The 16,248-nt window shown below is 45.5% G+C and overlaps 1 protein-coding gene across 3 annotated transcripts in view; it reads right to left on the bottom strand.

The window, feature by feature from the left end:
- BICDL1 (BICD family like cargo adaptor 1) overlaps positions 1 to 16,248 on the bottom strand; it is a 109,192-nt gene that overhangs the window by 18,101 nt on the left and 74,843 nt on the right. For 2 of the 3 annotated variants that reach the window (XR_012094604.1, XM_008004916.3), the window contains exons 3-7: positions 15,031 to 15,147; positions 11,649 to 11,795; positions 4,423 to 4,602; positions 3,480 to 3,698; positions 1,946 to 2,089 (exon numbers count right to left, since the gene is read on the bottom strand). Coding sequence is in view for 2 of the 3 variants with exons in the window: in XM_008004916.3 (XP_008003107.1) it covers positions 1,946 to 2,089; positions 3,480 to 3,698; positions 4,423 to 4,602; positions 11,649 to 11,795; positions 15,031 to 15,147 (807 nt within the window). In the remaining variant the exon portion in view is untranslated. The remainder of the gene's footprint in view (positions 1 to 1,945; positions 2,090 to 3,479; positions 3,699 to 4,422; positions 4,603 to 11,648; positions 11,796 to 15,030; positions 15,148 to 16,248) is intronic. The other variant, XM_008004918.3, reaches the window with a different exon arrangement.

The raw sequence follows: 16,248 nt of genomic DNA, 5'->3' as shown, positions 1-16,248 counted from the left end.
AATATTCTACAATAGAATCTTGGCAACCTACAATTTGCTTATGTTTCTGAATAAAATAATGCCACCCCCGCATCCACCGTGGAGTTCTAGTTTTACATTTCGGAGAAACAAAACAACAAAACCAGTTAATATTAAAGAACTCATAAACAGAAGCACCCTATGGAAATTTAAATAGGCTTTAAAATAAACAAAACTTTTATTAATCCAAAGACCTTACAGATCCAACGTTCTCCTGCATTTTATTTTTCCAGTTTAGAAGATCTGTCTCTGAGTCTGAATCACTCTCTGGCCAAATTACCTGCTGAAGAACTTAGGTTTCAGGCGGGCGAATGTCTGTGACTGCCTAACCCAAGTCTCCAGCGTTTGGCTGCAAGCAAGCCACAGCTTTATGAGACAGAGTCTCACTCTCTCATCTAGGCTTGAGCACGATCTTGGCTCACTGCAACCTCTGCCTCCTGGGTTCAAGCAATTCTCCTGCCTCAGCCTCCCGAGTAGCTGGGATTATAGGCGTGTGCCATCACACTGGGCTACTTTTTCTATTTTTAGTAGAGACAGGGTTTCGCTATGTTGGCCAGGCTGGTCTTGAACTCCCGATCTCAAGTGATCAACCGGCCTTGGCCTCCCAAAGTGCTGGGATTACAGGTGTGAGCAACCATGCCTGGCCAAGCCACAGATTGAAATGGCATTTTTGTGTCCTTGTTATCTAGTCACTCACAGAAGGAAGAGGACAGTAGATGGCTGAAGGTGGGTCTCCCGATATTTTCCAAGAAAATATTAAGAAGACTAATGGGATGACCCCCCAAAAAGGGGAGTTTCTTTCTATAAAGATATTTCAAATGTAGGAAATACTGACTGGGGCTGCATGTGGTGGCTCACACCTGTAATCACAGCACTTCGAGAGTCCGAGATGAGTGGTTCTCTTGAGCCCAGGAGTTCGAGACCAGCCTAGGCAACATGGCGAACCCTCATCTCTACAAAAAAATGAGTTGGGCATGGTGGCGTACGCCTGTAGTCCCAGCTACTTGGGCAGCTGAGATGGAAGGATTGCTTGAGCCTAGAAGTCAAGGCTGCAATGAGCTGTGACTGCGCCACTCCAGCCTGGGTGACAGAATGAAACCCTGTCTCGAAAAAAAAAAAAAGAGGAAATACTGACTGAAGTGAAAGGCAGACTTAAATTCCATCTCAAAGAAACCTCACGCAGCAGCAAGGAATGAACAGCTTTGAGCCAGGGAAGGAGAGGGGCAGGAGCAAGGTTTAGATACTACTTGTTTGGTGCGACCCCAGCCCCTACTCCCAAACAGCACAGAACCTCTACACATGACCACAGTCAACAGGAAGTCTTTATTTATCTCCTAGGACAGATTTTAGAAAGCTCCGTTTTGAGTGGAGCTGCCTATAAGTCCTTTAAAGTTTTTCAGATCAGAATATAAATGTCTTATCTTCAGTGTTCTCTAGAAAGATGAAATCATGATCAAATGAGAAAGGAACAGCAAGGGTAGCAGTAAGTTCTTCTAAAGCTGAAGAACAGGCTTAGAGAAGTGATGGCACTTACAAAAGGGAACTGTACGGTAAAGATCAATTGTTCCTTGGTTTGCAAACTTCCCTGCCCAGCAGCTGCTGGAAAAGCACCCACAAGTAGCCCAGGGGCTGTCAGCATCTACCAGTCAGATTAACTTTGGCTCTGTATAAGGCAGAGTGTCACTGGAGGAAACGGAGGACCAGCTGTTCTTATCCTTGCCAGTTTTACTTCAGGCTAAACTAAAGGACTGGGTTCTTCTCTTGAAGACACTCAGTTTACCTCAACTTCAGGTCACCATTCCCTGATTATTTGACAAAGGCGAGCCACTTCTCATACAGAAATGGGAGAGAGAAACTCACAAGGGTCCCAAGGGAGCCAGCGGCAGGTGCACATGCCCTGCATTGGACTGAAGGTGGGGGTGCTCACCTGACTGTGGAGTCGCTGCAGCTCTTCTAGGCTTTGCCTCAGTTTACCCCTCTCTCCCTCCATGAGCTCCCTTAGGGCTCTCGAGTCCTCACTGGTCTGCCTTATCTGTTCTTCTAAGGAGTCATCATCAAGTCTCCGGGAGCTCTGACAGCAAAAGACAGACAGCCACAGATATGGTAAGGGTACAGAAGACATGGGGCGGCAGGAGAGAGATGGTTAGTCGGGGGAGAGAAGTAGAGGAGAAACGGGGGAGAGTGGAGGAATGATGTGGTGAAAGATAGTAGGGAAGATGGAGGGAAGGAGAAAAAGGAGGAGAGAAGAGAAGAGACAAAAGGTGCAAGGAAGAAGGGGTGAAGAAGAGAGATTGCTCAATTTCAACCTGCAAGCAGATGTTCCCTTTTGTTTCAGGCTTGAGGGAAAGAAGCAGTGTGGCGGGAATAGCACACCACACTCTGACAGCTCTCTTCTCCCACAATGACCTGGCCTCGTATTACGATACCGCCCACAAATCAATACAGCATGGTCAGACAGAACAGCTGCCCTTCATATTACTTTACCCAATACAGGTAGAAAGACACAACTTTTCTGTAGGAGGATGAAACGTGGGGAGAAATAATAGCCCAAAAGCTGGGAGTGTGAGTGGAGGGAAGTCAGGGAGAAATGTGTCATGAAGCTGGAAGAAATGCCAGACTGCCCAGGATGCCCATGGGAACAGTCCTCTCCTCCACAGGTGGCCACATTTGGGATTCTAAAAGGCCCTTAGAGCTGATCTTCCCAACTTCCTGTGCTCACTTACATTCTTTTGGCGGAAGCTTCAGATCTTTTACTTTTGCCAATTCACAGCTAACCCTACCACTAGGACCAAAGGGCTACAGAATAGCAACTTACAGTTTAAACTTAGAGACAAACTTCTATATGCAAAGTTTCCAAAGAAAGCCCTTAAACTGGAAGCCCCCATTGTCTGTACATCACTACCTGGAGAAAAAGGCTCCATGTGTACCTGGTGTGTGCAGGAAACTGACTTTGGAGCCCTGGCACTTGGCCCCTCTGCCTCATCACGGCTGTAGTTGGTGTTCTCAAATAAGGGTTCATGGCCAGGCGCGGTGACTCACGCCTGCAATCCCAGCACTTTAGGAGGCTGAGATGGGTGTATCACTTGAGGTCAAGAGTCAAAACTAGCCTGGCCAACATGGTAAAACCCTGTCTCTACTAAAACTACAAAAATTAGCTCGGTGTGGTTGATGGTGCATGCCTGTAATCCCAGTTACTCAGGAAGCTGAGGCATGAGAATCACTTGAACCTGGGAGGCAGAGGTTGCAGTGAGCCGAGATTGTGCCACTGCACTCCAGCCAGGGTATCAGAGCGAGACTGTCTCAAAAACAAAATCCAAAAAAATCAATAAGGGCTCAGAAGAATTCTTGCAGATATTTTATAGGGTTCCAGTTCCAGGGCTGACCTCACCCTATGCACTGGGTTCTAACCCCCCACTAGCCAGCTCCTGTGGGGTAAGGACCATCTCAGACTGGCCTCTTACCGTGGGCTCCATGCCATCCACAATGCTCTGTATCAGTCTCTTGAGCTCATTGAGGGCAGTGCGCAAGCTGCCGGCTGGCACATCCTTGGCGGATGAGGTTTCTGAAGATTCGTCCATGGAGGAGTCCGTGGAGACAGCTGAGTCAGCGCTGTCATTGCCTCGAAGGTGTGAGCACAGGTAGCGAACCTGGCAGTAGGCTTCCCAGAGCTGCAGTCTCAGCTGTTCCACAGAGAATTACTCTTCATTACAGACTCTAGAGAAAACTGCTACCCGGCCATCTTTTTCTAGCATCTGAACCCAAAATACTGATACCCAAGACACCAGTTCTAGGAGAAAGGGTTTTTTGTTCTGTTGTTGTTGTTGTTGTTGTTTTTTAACTCATTGGTCCCAAGAAATAATACTTATTCTGAACCAAGTACATCTATACAGACTCCAAATTCTTATTCTCCCTGTTCTCTAGCTTCTTCCATTTGCAATATAAAGCACTTCTTTATGTAATCAGTTACTTTGGTGGGAGTCAGAAACCAATCAGGGGAATGAATGGTTCTGGGTATTATGAAAAGTGTGAAAAGAAACCAATTAGATGGAGAAGATGGATCATGACGGCTCTGGAACTCTGTCAATATAACAGGTATGGAGCTGATGGCACAAGCATTTCCTAAGAGGAACTGGGGTGGCAATGAGTGGGAATTGGCTGTGCCTATGATACTCTGTCCTCTAGCAATTCTGCTCAATGCCTTAATGGATAAGGTGGGTGGAAAATGGAGGGCCAGGGACATGCTCCATCAGGGCCTGCTTCACGACACTCTAGCCAGCAGGCCAAGGGGCTAACACAGGCACAGGGGCACAGCCTTGCCAGGATGGCAGCTGAGTGCTAGGGAGGAGGACGGGCCCTGAGCAACCCCAGGTAGCCTCGCCTGTGGGGTGACAGGCAGGTCAGCACCTGCTCTCGCTCTTGCTCCAGCTCCTCAGCCTCCATGCTCTGCTCGATCTCTGACAGGAGGGATGTGCTGGTGGCGGCAGAGCTCTGCAGACTCCTCTCCTCAGTGAGTTCTTCCACCTTCACCTGCAGCTGTCGGCAGGAGAGACGCACCTCCTGAAGCTCCAGGTGGCTTTGGTGCAGCTTTCAAAGAAAGAGCAAATGGTTTGAGGTTTACGAAACACAAAAACCAAGACAAACTGACCCCTCAACCTGCTCATGCTTCTGGGTCCAACCACCAATTTACAGAAAAATAAAAAGGAGAGAGGAATATGTTAAACTACATCATGAGACGCACTCAGCAAAATCCAGATCTAGAAAATTCTGACTGGGCACAGTGGCTCACGCCTGTAATCCTAGCACTTTGGGAGGCCGAGGCGGGCACATCACCTACAGTCAGGAGTATGAGACCAGCCTGGCCAACATGAGGAAACCCTGCCTCTAAGAAAAATACAAAAATTAACTGAGTGTGGTGCTGGGCGCCTGAAATCCCAGCTACTTGGGGAATGAGGCAGGAGAATTGCTTGAACCCAGGAGGCGGAGGTTGCAATGAGCCGAGATCACACTACTGCACTCCAGCCTGGGTGACAGTGTGAGACTCCATCTCAAAAAAAAAAAAAAAAGAAAAAAAAAGAAAAAAGAAAATTCTACAGGACAAACAACTCCATTTCCTTAACAAAAACATTGCAAGGGGAAAAAAAGATAGAGGAGGAACACAGAAATGAAAAAAGACTTGAGTTATACCAACCAGGCCAGGCGTGGTGGCTCACGCCTGTAACACCAGCATTTTGGAAGGCCAAAGCGGGCAGATCATCTGAGATCAGGAGTTCAAGACCAGCCTGGCCAACATGGTGAAATCTGTCTTTATTAAAATACAAAAATTAGCTGGGCATGGTGGCGGGCGCCTGTAATCCCAGCTACTCAGGAGGCTGAGGCAGGAGAATCACTCGAACCCAGGAGGCAGAGGTTACAGTGAGCCGAGATCACCCCATTGCACTCCAGCCTGGGCGACAAGAATGAAACTCCGTCTCAAAAAAAAAAAAAAAAGAGTTATACCAACCAATTGCACTGTGTAGGCCCATTTTAATCTGCATCTTGATTCAAACAAAAATGTGAAAAAATTATGACATTTATAAGACAAGTGAAAATCTGAACACTCACTGGGCATTTTATGGTATTAAAAAAATATGCTATTTTTTTGGTATAATAGTACTGGAGTTACATTTTTAAAGTTCTTATCTTTTAGAGGTTAGTACTTTTTATTTCTAGATGAACTTATTAAAATCTGAGATTTACTTCAAAATACTGTGAGAGAAAAGGAAATGGATGTTATGAAGATGGGGCAGCCCTGGGCAGGCACTGGTGGTTTTCAGAGCTGGGCTTCATTACACTGTGCCACTGTGGAATGTTTGAAATCCTTTGCAATAAAAATCAAACACACACAGGCACACAAAGTGAGATACCATTAGAGTCTCACCAAGATGGCTAACATAAATAATACAAATAATATCAAGTGTTGATGAAGATGTGGGGCAATGCTGGTGGGAGTAGAAAATGTACGAATACTTTGGAAAATTGGCAGTTTCTAATAAAATTAAATACATATTCTATGATCCAGCAATTCCACTTTCAGCTGTAGACCCAACAAAAACGAAATGTGCACAACAGACACACACAGGATGTTCAAATAACCACAAATGGGAAACAATCCAAATGCCAATAAAAATAGAATAAGTAAATTATGGTATGTTCACATGTTGGAATACTACACAGCAACAAAAGAATATACTACTACCATATGCCACAACATGGTTAAATTTCATAGACACAATGTTAAACAAAAGCCAGACATAAAAAGTATACATGAGTCTATTTATAAAACGTTTCCAAACTTCACTGAGGTAGAAAAAAGTTGGAGTAGAGGTTTGCTTTTAAGGAAGTGGAAAGTATTCTTTTTAGGGTGCTGATCGTGGTCTGTAGATTGATCTCCATGATGGTTACACAGGTATGTATTTGTAAAAATTAATCGGGCTGTCCCCTTAAGATTTGTATGCTTTACTATATATATATTTTCATGAAAAAAAAATTAAGGGAAAAAAGAGTAGCTTGGAAAGGAGCTGGAAGTGGAAACGGGAGTAGCATCTGGATAGTAATACCAAGAGTTTCTACCCCAACTCAACCATTAGAGGCAAGACCCTAGGCTGGCCCCTCGCTTCCACATCAGGTAGTTGAGCCACAGGTGAAAAGTGACTTTCCTAAAACCCTTGTGAAGCAGAACTGGTCTGATGACTCCCAGTCCAGGGGTCTTTCCGGTTTCCACATACCTCATTTGTTCCAGAGAGACATTAACAGATGAGATAGTAACTTATTTTGAAGATCTCTAAGGGAGGAAGTCCCACAGCTTCAGTTCTAACTCTCATGGGCAGAAATGTCCACAGTTTTGCCATGTCTAACATCAGTCCTTCATCCTGCACGTTCACCTGTTTGTTCTCTCTCAGTCCTTTTCTGAAGACTGAAAAGAGCTAATTACTTGGGAGACATTCCTTTTCAATAGCTTTCCAAATAGCTCTATTCTGCAAGCCAAATATTATATATATTATATGTCCTTTAGACTTTTCCCAGCCTCTCTCTCTTGATTTTTAAATGATCTCAGAGATTTTCACATAAGCCTACATTTTTAGAGCTAGCAGAGCCACAGAGATCAATGAGTCCAACTATGTCAGGATAAAACTGAAGCTTAGAAAGGGGAATGGTGCCAGTGGTAGAGAGGAGACAGCAGCACAGGGGTCAGGAATTGTGGGCAGTACTCTTTCCTTCTCTCTCCATGCTGCGACTTCACCCCCTCCACCCCACTGCATTCTCCATGGCCCCTTCTGTGTGGAGTTCACAACAGGGCACAACTCTCTGGGGAGGTCACTAATGCTGAATATAAGGGGATGACCCAGTCACAACTGCTAAATGCTATTTTTTGAGTCTCTGTCGCCCAGGCTGGAGTGCAGTGGCGTGATCTTGGCTCACTGCAACCTCTGCGCCCTGGGTTCAAGCAATTCTCCTGCCTCAGCCTCTCTAGTAGCTGGGACCACAGGCATGAGCCACCACATCCAGCTAAATTTTGTATTTTTAGTAGAGATGGGGTTTTACTACATTGGCCAGGCTGGTCTCGAACTCCTGACCTCAAGTGATCTGCCCATCCTGGCTTCCCAAAGTGCTGGGATTATAGGCATGAGCCACCACGCCCGGCCTAAATGCTATCTTCTCATCTGTGCACTCCATCACTAACCTGCTTTTAATACAGCAGACTCTAATTGTGGAATTGTCATCAGTTTGCTAGCAGTTAGGAACATGGCCACATGCCACATGCCACTTCTGCCCAGAAGCAATGTTTCCCACTCTTCATATCTGTGGACTGCAACGCCCCACTCCAGGTCCTTAGAAGACTTTCAGGAAGTGGTGGTGGGAGGGGAGAACTTCTTGGGATTTAAATTAAGCTAATTTATTCTGTTATAAAACAGCATTTCTGGGGTCACCTCTGTTCCATTAAAAAGAAAGTAGATACTGCACTAGTCTTTTCCAGACTCGTGGCTGAGTTGGCTTGTGGCTCCTGCAGAAGTGCAGACTGGGGTGGCTGGCAGCCACTTAGAGCTCTGTAGTTCTCATGAAGGAAGCTGCCTTGCAGAGCCTTTGACCAATCACTTAGGTGTCCTGGGAGCCTCACCTTCACCATCAGCACTTGGAAATGATTGACTAACGGCACCAGTGATCTGGAATAGCCCTAACTAGGAAGGGTTTGGAGCCTGGCTGCCCAGAGAATGAAGAAAGGATTGGCAAGCCTGCTCTGCATAGTTCTGGTGGATCAGCAATACCTGCTGGTCCAGTGGGAACTTCTCCAACCCGTTTTGAGGAGACTCAGAAAGAAAAACATCAGAGTTACAGGAAAAAAGGAGACATTCCTAGGAAGCATTTGGCACAATTACAAATGGCATATTAAATTGGCAAAATGCTTCATAATTATTTTTTTAGACAACTCTCCACACATCGCAGCAGGAGGAAGTTAGGCACAGACAAGTACAAGTTCTTACATACTGGACAAAATTAGTTCAATTACTCATGCACACTCAAAGGTGCTTAATTAATGATAACAGCAAGGGAACAAAAGACCAGGAGAGGTCTGCACTCTCCAGTCAACAATTGATTCACCAACTGGATAGACACAAGAAGAAAAACTAAACCAAACAAGGGAAGTCTGTTACATTTAAGAGGCCTTTAAAATAAGAAACATCATTCTTTGTATGACAAAGGTGACACTAAGTATTCTTGTATGTATGAATGAGAATGACACCAAGTGCTTTGTGTTTGTATACACTACATTTACGCTCATCTGAGGGAACTGGGATGGTGTGATGTTACGTGATTTGCCTAATGGTACACAGTCAGCATTAGAGCAAGGTCTAGGCTCCAGGTCACCTGCTTCCTGGGTTGCCCCACAGTGAGCAGGGCCTGTGCTCTGCTGATGGAATCCACCCAGTCACTGGGACTAGGCCCTGCACACATCTGTAAAATGCCCAGCTCAGTATGAGACAGGGCAGTGAACTGGCCCTTAGAGGGACAAACAGATTTCCTTTACTGGATAGTAAGAGTTTGGCAAAATACTTGATATATACTCAGTGCTCAATGAATAATAATTTTTATGCTTATTCTCAGGTCTGAAAAAACTCAGAGTTGGATTTGATCAGTTGTTTAAAAATCTGTTTTTGACAGCAGGACCCCAATTATATGGTGAAAGAGATCAAAAGGGGGCTCCTCTGGTTGTGACAGGCCTGTTGCCTTGCCTGTTCAGCCATCCCTCACCCTTGTCTGAGGGTTTAAAATCAAGGGATTAAGTACATTCCAAGGCCACTAGCTTTACATTTTACAAGTATGGTTTAGGATCATTCAGCTGCTACCTGAGTAAGCTGGATTTTTTATTTCTGTATCAGTACAGGCCATTTTAGCAACAGAAAGGACTTTCTGGAGGACACTGGTAATTAGTGGCAACTTGAGAGTTTCACATGAACTGAAGGACTATAATGATAAATTGTTAGGGAAGATGAGAATTCAGCCTGTAAATGCAGATTTTCCAAATCAACTGAGTACTGCCTGACTTGCTGCAGGTCCTTAGGTGAATGACACCTTCTCAGTCTTGAAGTTCAACAGGAAGACAGTGGATGTGCACATGGTGAGCAAGTGCATGTGGCATGATGGGATTCTCACTGCTAGAGAATGTACAGCCCACAGTGCTGGTCAGGCCTCTGATGGCCTACTAGTCCTTCCTCTTTCCCGCTACCTAGGCCCCTAATTTTTGATTTGAAATAAGGACTTTTCACTGTAAATTCATGCTGAACTGAAAGTTTCTTTTAGGCAAGGGCCATTTTTCTCTTTCTCCATACTTATATTCCTTCTCCTCCCCTACTGTATGTCAGCAACCCTCAGGAAAGCAGCCTGATAGGGTAATAAATGTTGGTCAGGAACTCACTTTCAGAGGCCAGTGATACCAGGAAGTTATTACTGAGCTACAGGTAAAGCAGATGAGAGGGTTCCAGTCTCGATTCTACCAAAGACTTACTACATGACTTTGGATAAACAATTCAGTTTTTCTCAATTTCAGCTTTATGACGTATGCTAAAAGCACCCTGTATGCCAAAGAGGCACACAAATGTTCACTGCTATTATCATCATCAACCTTGAAAAATCAGCAAACTCAATCCCAGCACTTAGGGAGGCCGAGACGGGCGGATCACGAGGTCAGGAGATCGAGACCATCCTGGCTAACACGGTGAAACCCCGTCTCTACTAAAAATACAAAAAAACTAGCCGGGCGAGGTGGCGGGCGCCTGAAATCCCAGCTACTTGGGGAATGAGGCAGGAGAATGGCGTGAACCCGGGAGGCGGAGCTTGCAGTGAGCCGAGATTGCGCCACTGCACTCCAGCCTGGGCAACAGAGCGAGACTCCGTCTCAAAAAAAAAAAAAAAAAAAAGAAAAATCAGCAAACTCTTTTCCATCTTGAAAACTTCTGTAAAGCTTTAGCCAGCACCATTTTCTACTCAACATTTACTGAGGCACTACTATCAATATATGAAAAGTTACTAGCTGAAGATACTAAAAACATGGAGAGAGAAAAGCCATTCATTTTCCCTCAAAGAGGTTCATCACTCAGGTGTCAGCCTAGCTGATGGTGTCAGGGACAAGTAATCTTAGCCCAAGACACTATATTTCCTTATCCCATACCCCAAGGCTTTCAAACAGCCTACCTATGAGCCCAGTGGGACCTTCTGTGGCCTAGCCTTTGGGTGGAGACCCATCTGGTGCTTGAGTACACCTGGATGACCACCTCTGCACAAATATCACTGTTGCAATCTAGTGCACTCCCGGGCATGAACAGAGAATGCCAAAGGGAAGCAATGCACTCTGAGTTTCTGACCCCGGTCCTCCTAGGCCAGCCCAGCAAAGCATCTTGGTAGCAGATGCTGTACTCTATTTCTGGGAAGACTGGAGTGATGATATCTTTTTGTTTTGGGAGTTGTTTCTTGTCAAGCGTGAGCTTGGGGATTCAGCTGAGGCCCGGTAGCAGTTCCCAAATAAGAACAAATATGGCCATGAAGCAATTTCCTTCAGGAAGGAAAAAAAGAGACTGATTCGGTTCACAAAGGGTTCAGTCTATGCCTTTTCTGGCAACTGGCAGAAGCAGAATATAAACCTTGCTGTGTTCAGTGGGCAGCTTTGGGTTTCTGCTCCATGCCAACCAACTAAATCCATGAGCTTGGGAAGACAGCAGCAGAGAGCATTATGAGCTGAGTCAGAGAGTCACAGGCTCCCTCTGAAACCTTTTAGCAGATTTCACAAATGCTAGGAGGCCAGAATAGCACTCCTGGTGTTCCAGCCATGTTAACCCAGAGAGAACTCTGTGAAACTGCTCCATGGGCCAGTGGCTCAGAACACATTGGAGAAATGATCTGTGGGTAGCAGTGCACTTCCTTTAGGCAGAGTCAGAAGAGTCAAGTTAGTGAATGCCTCAGGCCCCACAGTGAGACGTAGGCATCATCCACTCCTGGCTTACCCCAGCAGTGATGCTGGCCTCCCAGCCTTTTCTTTTTGGCTAAGTGCTCCTTTTATCTGGCTCTAGTCCTGCAGGACAGCTTCTCTACCCCAGTACCTGTAGGTCCTTGTCATGGCCCTGCCTCTCCAGGATTAGCACCCGGTCCTGTAGCTCCTCCACGGTCCCTTGGAGCAGGTCATTTTCCTCTAAAGTAGCGCTGAGACGATGCTCCAGCTCCCGTTTCCGATCTGACAGCATCTTGATCTGAAAGGGTTGGAGAGCCACAGGGGTGGTGTGGAGTTACACCCGGGCTGACAAGCAGGAACTAGCGACTAGCCCCAAAACATGAAGGCAAATATCTTTCAGTGTTCCGCCCAATGTCACGGTGCCCCCATCTCTGAGAGAGTAACTATGAAACCCTAAGCTGAAGAGAAAACCCCTCCCCTCTAGAAACCTGTCTGGGAAGGGGTGGGAGTTGATCTCTGGGGAAGCTGGAATGTGGGATGCCAGGCAGAGGAAGGGAAGGCTAGTGCTCTGGAAATTCCAGAGATAAGATAAAAAAGGGCTCCACCTTGCCTGCTCTCAACTTTACCCCATCCTTACAATTGGCAGGAGGAGTGGAACCTAACCTGCTGCACTGCTTCTCCTCCTCAAGTCACGAGCACAAGAAAATGCCCAGGAAATCCTCTGGAGCGCCATGTTTTCACACCCCAGGATTCGTCTTTGTCTTCCTTTCCCCGCTCCTGGCTCCACTGGCACTAGAGGTCACAGCTCAGACCCAGTGCCTTGAGTTAAGGGAAGAGCTCCCAGGGTACAAAAAGCAAAGTAGTGCCTGCATCAGCCTATGTCCTGGGACGGAGCAGGACACAGATACAAGTGAATGCTGACTTTACTCAGAATAACTTTTACCTGAGGGAGTCATTCGTGAAGAGGCGCAAATTCTTTTCATGAAACAGGTTGATATGTTTGTATACACTGAATACCTAGTCAGACTCCACATACGTAAATCTTTTAGGAAGGTCTGTCTAATCTCTTCAGTGTCAGTGAGAAAACAGAGGCAAAGAGGAAAGAAATGCCAAGTCTCCTCTGGCCTCATGGTTTGTAGGGTGAGAAGCTGAGCCAGTGCTGCCAAGGCCAGGGATGCTTTACTCAAAAAACCATCACCCTGGCTCAGGGGCTCCAGAAAGCCTTGCCAATTGGATCTGACTCTTAGGGGACCTTCTGGAATCCTGGAGGTCCTCGTGGATCCTCCCATTTATTTAGCAGTGCCCTGCTGGACTGATTCTCAACCAGCTTCTTGCTTGTAAATATTTTCTTGACATGCTTAAAATATTCTCCAGGCTCTCCATTCCGGCTTTGATAACAATTCCTTAAGGCTTTTACTTGGGCAAGTTTTGGGGAACAATCTTAGAACTTTTCCAGGGGAAATCCTGAAATGAATGTCTAGCTTGTTTCAAGTCCTATGAGATACAATTTTCCCTTTACTTTTTAGCTGTTCTCACTCTCTGAACTAGAATTCTGCTCGCAGGGCACAAATCTTCTCTGGCCACCAATCCAATCAGATAGGATGTTGTCCTGGAGAAACAAAGTATGTGGCCTTTGTCCAGAGAGATCAGGTATCTGGCCAAACAAAGAAATATTGTCTCTCAAGTGTGCACCTGGGTAGGGGACCAAAAGGAGCAAGCCCCTTTTGTGAATGGGTCCACTATTTCCTACACTGAAGCAAAGTCACCCATGTGAAGAGAATTCTTACTCTAGTTGATTTTCATTTAAATACCCTCTGACCTTTAAATTTTCCTTCCCATGAATCATCTTTGTTTCCCAAGTTTCAGTCAGTGAAGTGATGGGGTAATAAGATTCTGATACACAACTGACCCTAAAAAAACTTAGTTCGGAGCAGCCGGGTGTGGTGGCTCATGCCTGTAATCCCAGCACTTTGGGAGGCCGAGGCGGGAGGATCACAAGGTCAGGAGACCTAGACCATCCTGGCTAACACCGTGAAACCCAGTCTCTACTAAACATACAGAAAAAAAAAAAATTAGCCGGGCGTGCTGGCAGGCGCCTGTAGTCCCAGCTATTCGGGAGGTTGAGGCAGGAGAATGGCATGAACCTGGGAGGCGGAGCTTGCAGTGAGCCAAGATCTTGCCACTGCACTTCAGCCTGGGAGACAAAGCGAGACTCCATCTCAAAAAAAAAAACAAACAAAAACAAACAAAAAAACACACACACACTTAGTTTGGAGCTACACAAAGTAACTTACTTGAAACAAATAATTTTCATAGCTTGCCTTTTAAAGGTAGCAGTGCTCACAGACAAAGCAGGGTATCAGCGTTAGGCCACTAACTCCCTCACCCAACCCTATACACCCTGAAACTTGTGAACAAATCTGGCGATAAACATTCCTGGGGATGACCCGGTTCATGAGGGTCTAGAAAAAGTGAACACATCGGGGAAAGAGGAAGACAGAAAACTTGAAGGAGTCAGAGGCTGGAAGAGGAAGGTGAATGGCAAGTCATGCACACAAATGGTCACATACAGGCATGCCAAACCCCACTGGAACAAACTCTACTTACTTCAAGAACCTGCTGCTCAATACCAGTAGGCATTCCAAGGGAAAGGGGGAAGGAAGGGAATGGGAGGCAGGAGAAAAGAGAAGATATTGACAGACTTTAGGAAAAACATCCTCAGGTCATTTACCAAGCAGGGGAGCAGGCTATCTGGGTTTCTCTGGCCTGACCATGATGGCTGATTGCTTCATCACAGTGGAAGGTTACTTGTTCAACCTGGCTCTAGACTGTCCTTCAAACTCTGACTTAGCAAAGGGGCTGCTGTCCAGATACTTGCCTAAAGGGTCCTCAAAAGCAGACCAGGTGGAAGCCTCCCCTGGGGGCAGGCCTGGTTTGGGCTGGTGATAAGATCCTTACCCTCTCTTCACCTTCCACAACCAGATTCTCACAGTATTGTTCCCCTGCTGATACTTTCTTTTTCCCCTCATCTTGGCCCTCACGTTCTGGCCTCTCCTATGGTTTCAATAACATCACTGTGTCCCAGGTATCATATAAAGTGCCTCGTATGCATTAACCCATAATATCCTTGCAAAAACCTGTGAAGTAGAAACTTCTATTTCTCTCATTTTGCAGATGAGAATAACAGCAGACCTTAGTAAGATGGACTGAACTGGGCCTAAATGGAATAGAGAAAAGCGAGATGTCCTTTCCCACCTCGTATTTCAGATTGGCAAGGATATTTTTAGAGAGATCAACATATTCAGTAAAATGTAGGTCATCTGTGATTTCAATACACCCGGCAGTAACTCTGAGCAACTTCATTTTTCCAGACAACAACCTACCCAAAGAAATACAGATCAAATGTTCCCCATTTAGTTTTGCACAGAAATGTCTTTCTGTAGAGATTTTAGTCCCTTTTACATAGAGCAGTTTTTTGTCTCCCAGTGAGAAAAGCATTCCACCTTCCAGCACTGCTGTGTGGGGAGGCTCACCTCAGCCTGAAGACTCTCTAGCCGGATGATGTGCTGGTTGGTTGACGAGTTTTTCTCCCGAAAGTCTTCTCTGAGGGCGTGGACCTGCATGGAGAGTTGTCTCTCAACTTCTGATGCCTGAAACAGAGGAGACCTGCAGAGCTGATTCAGAGGTTATGCAAAGAAGTCTGTTAAGATTTCTGTCTTTCATTTATCAAGCATCTCTTTGCACTTTCTATTCTATAAGGAGCACTAGATGAGATGCTGGTTTCCCACACACCATTCATTTGTTCTCTAGTGCTAAAACAGGACAAACTCCCACCCCCACCTCCACCATTAATGACTCTGTCTAGGTCCAAGACCACTTGACTGATCAGAAGTAACAGCCCTAGGAAATAGTATGCTCTCAAATGTTAGTTATCATTATTACTCTACATATAGAAGAAACTCAGCAAATATCTACTAAATTGAAAGTCTGAATATTTTACATGAAAGAATAAGATGGTTATACCTACTGCCTTAGAAATTCCTTCATTTCTCCCATCAATTTCCTCAAGTGGGCTCAGTCAAATCACACGCATCTGCATTTCTCTCCTCTACTTAACATGGGCACTATTTGAAATTGCTTGTCATACCTGTTAAGATTTTTGCCACTCATTCCTCAAGGACATTTTTGTAACTTTTAATTCTTTGGGGAGTGCCAGCAGAGGTGCCTATTTCCCACCTCAATCCATTTATGATCTAATGCTAAAATATATTAGATCATAACCATAACATAACACCAAAATATCATTTGGTGTTGTAGGAGGCTAACTTGGTAACAAAAATTCCAGCCCTCCTCCTGAGGGTCCCAGGCCAGACCCTGCTGAGGGAGCGCTGCTCACTGTCCTGTGGAGAGGAGAGCCATGGGACAAATTAAGTAACTGCCTCAATGCTTTTTTGAGGCCAAATGGGGTCAGTAAGCTTTATGGGTTCTTGGGAGAGATCACCGTGTGCTGGAACGGCCAGGAAAGACTTTCCAAGGAGGTGGGACGGTAATAATGTTGAAATGGTAGACTAGCTGTTCAATGAGGCTCTCATAGTAATGGTTACATGTTCAATAGTTCTTTTTAAGTACTCTATAGTCAATTGTCCATCTTTTTTATTTTTGGTTCCACATATTCAACAAATGTTACCTCACTGGACTATAGAGCCACAGAAGATTCTTAACCTACTCACTATTTTTTAAACAATTATAAA

The sequence above is a fragment of the Chlorocebus sabaeus genome, chromosome 11 (assembly GCF_047675955.1).
Source record: "Chlorocebus sabaeus isolate Y175 chromosome 11, mChlSab1.0.hap1, whole genome shotgun sequence".
Lineage (NCBI taxonomy): Eukaryota > Metazoa > Chordata > Mammalia > Primates > Cercopithecidae > Chlorocebus > Chlorocebus sabaeus.
This window is presented reverse-complemented; position numbering and strand designations above follow the sequence as displayed.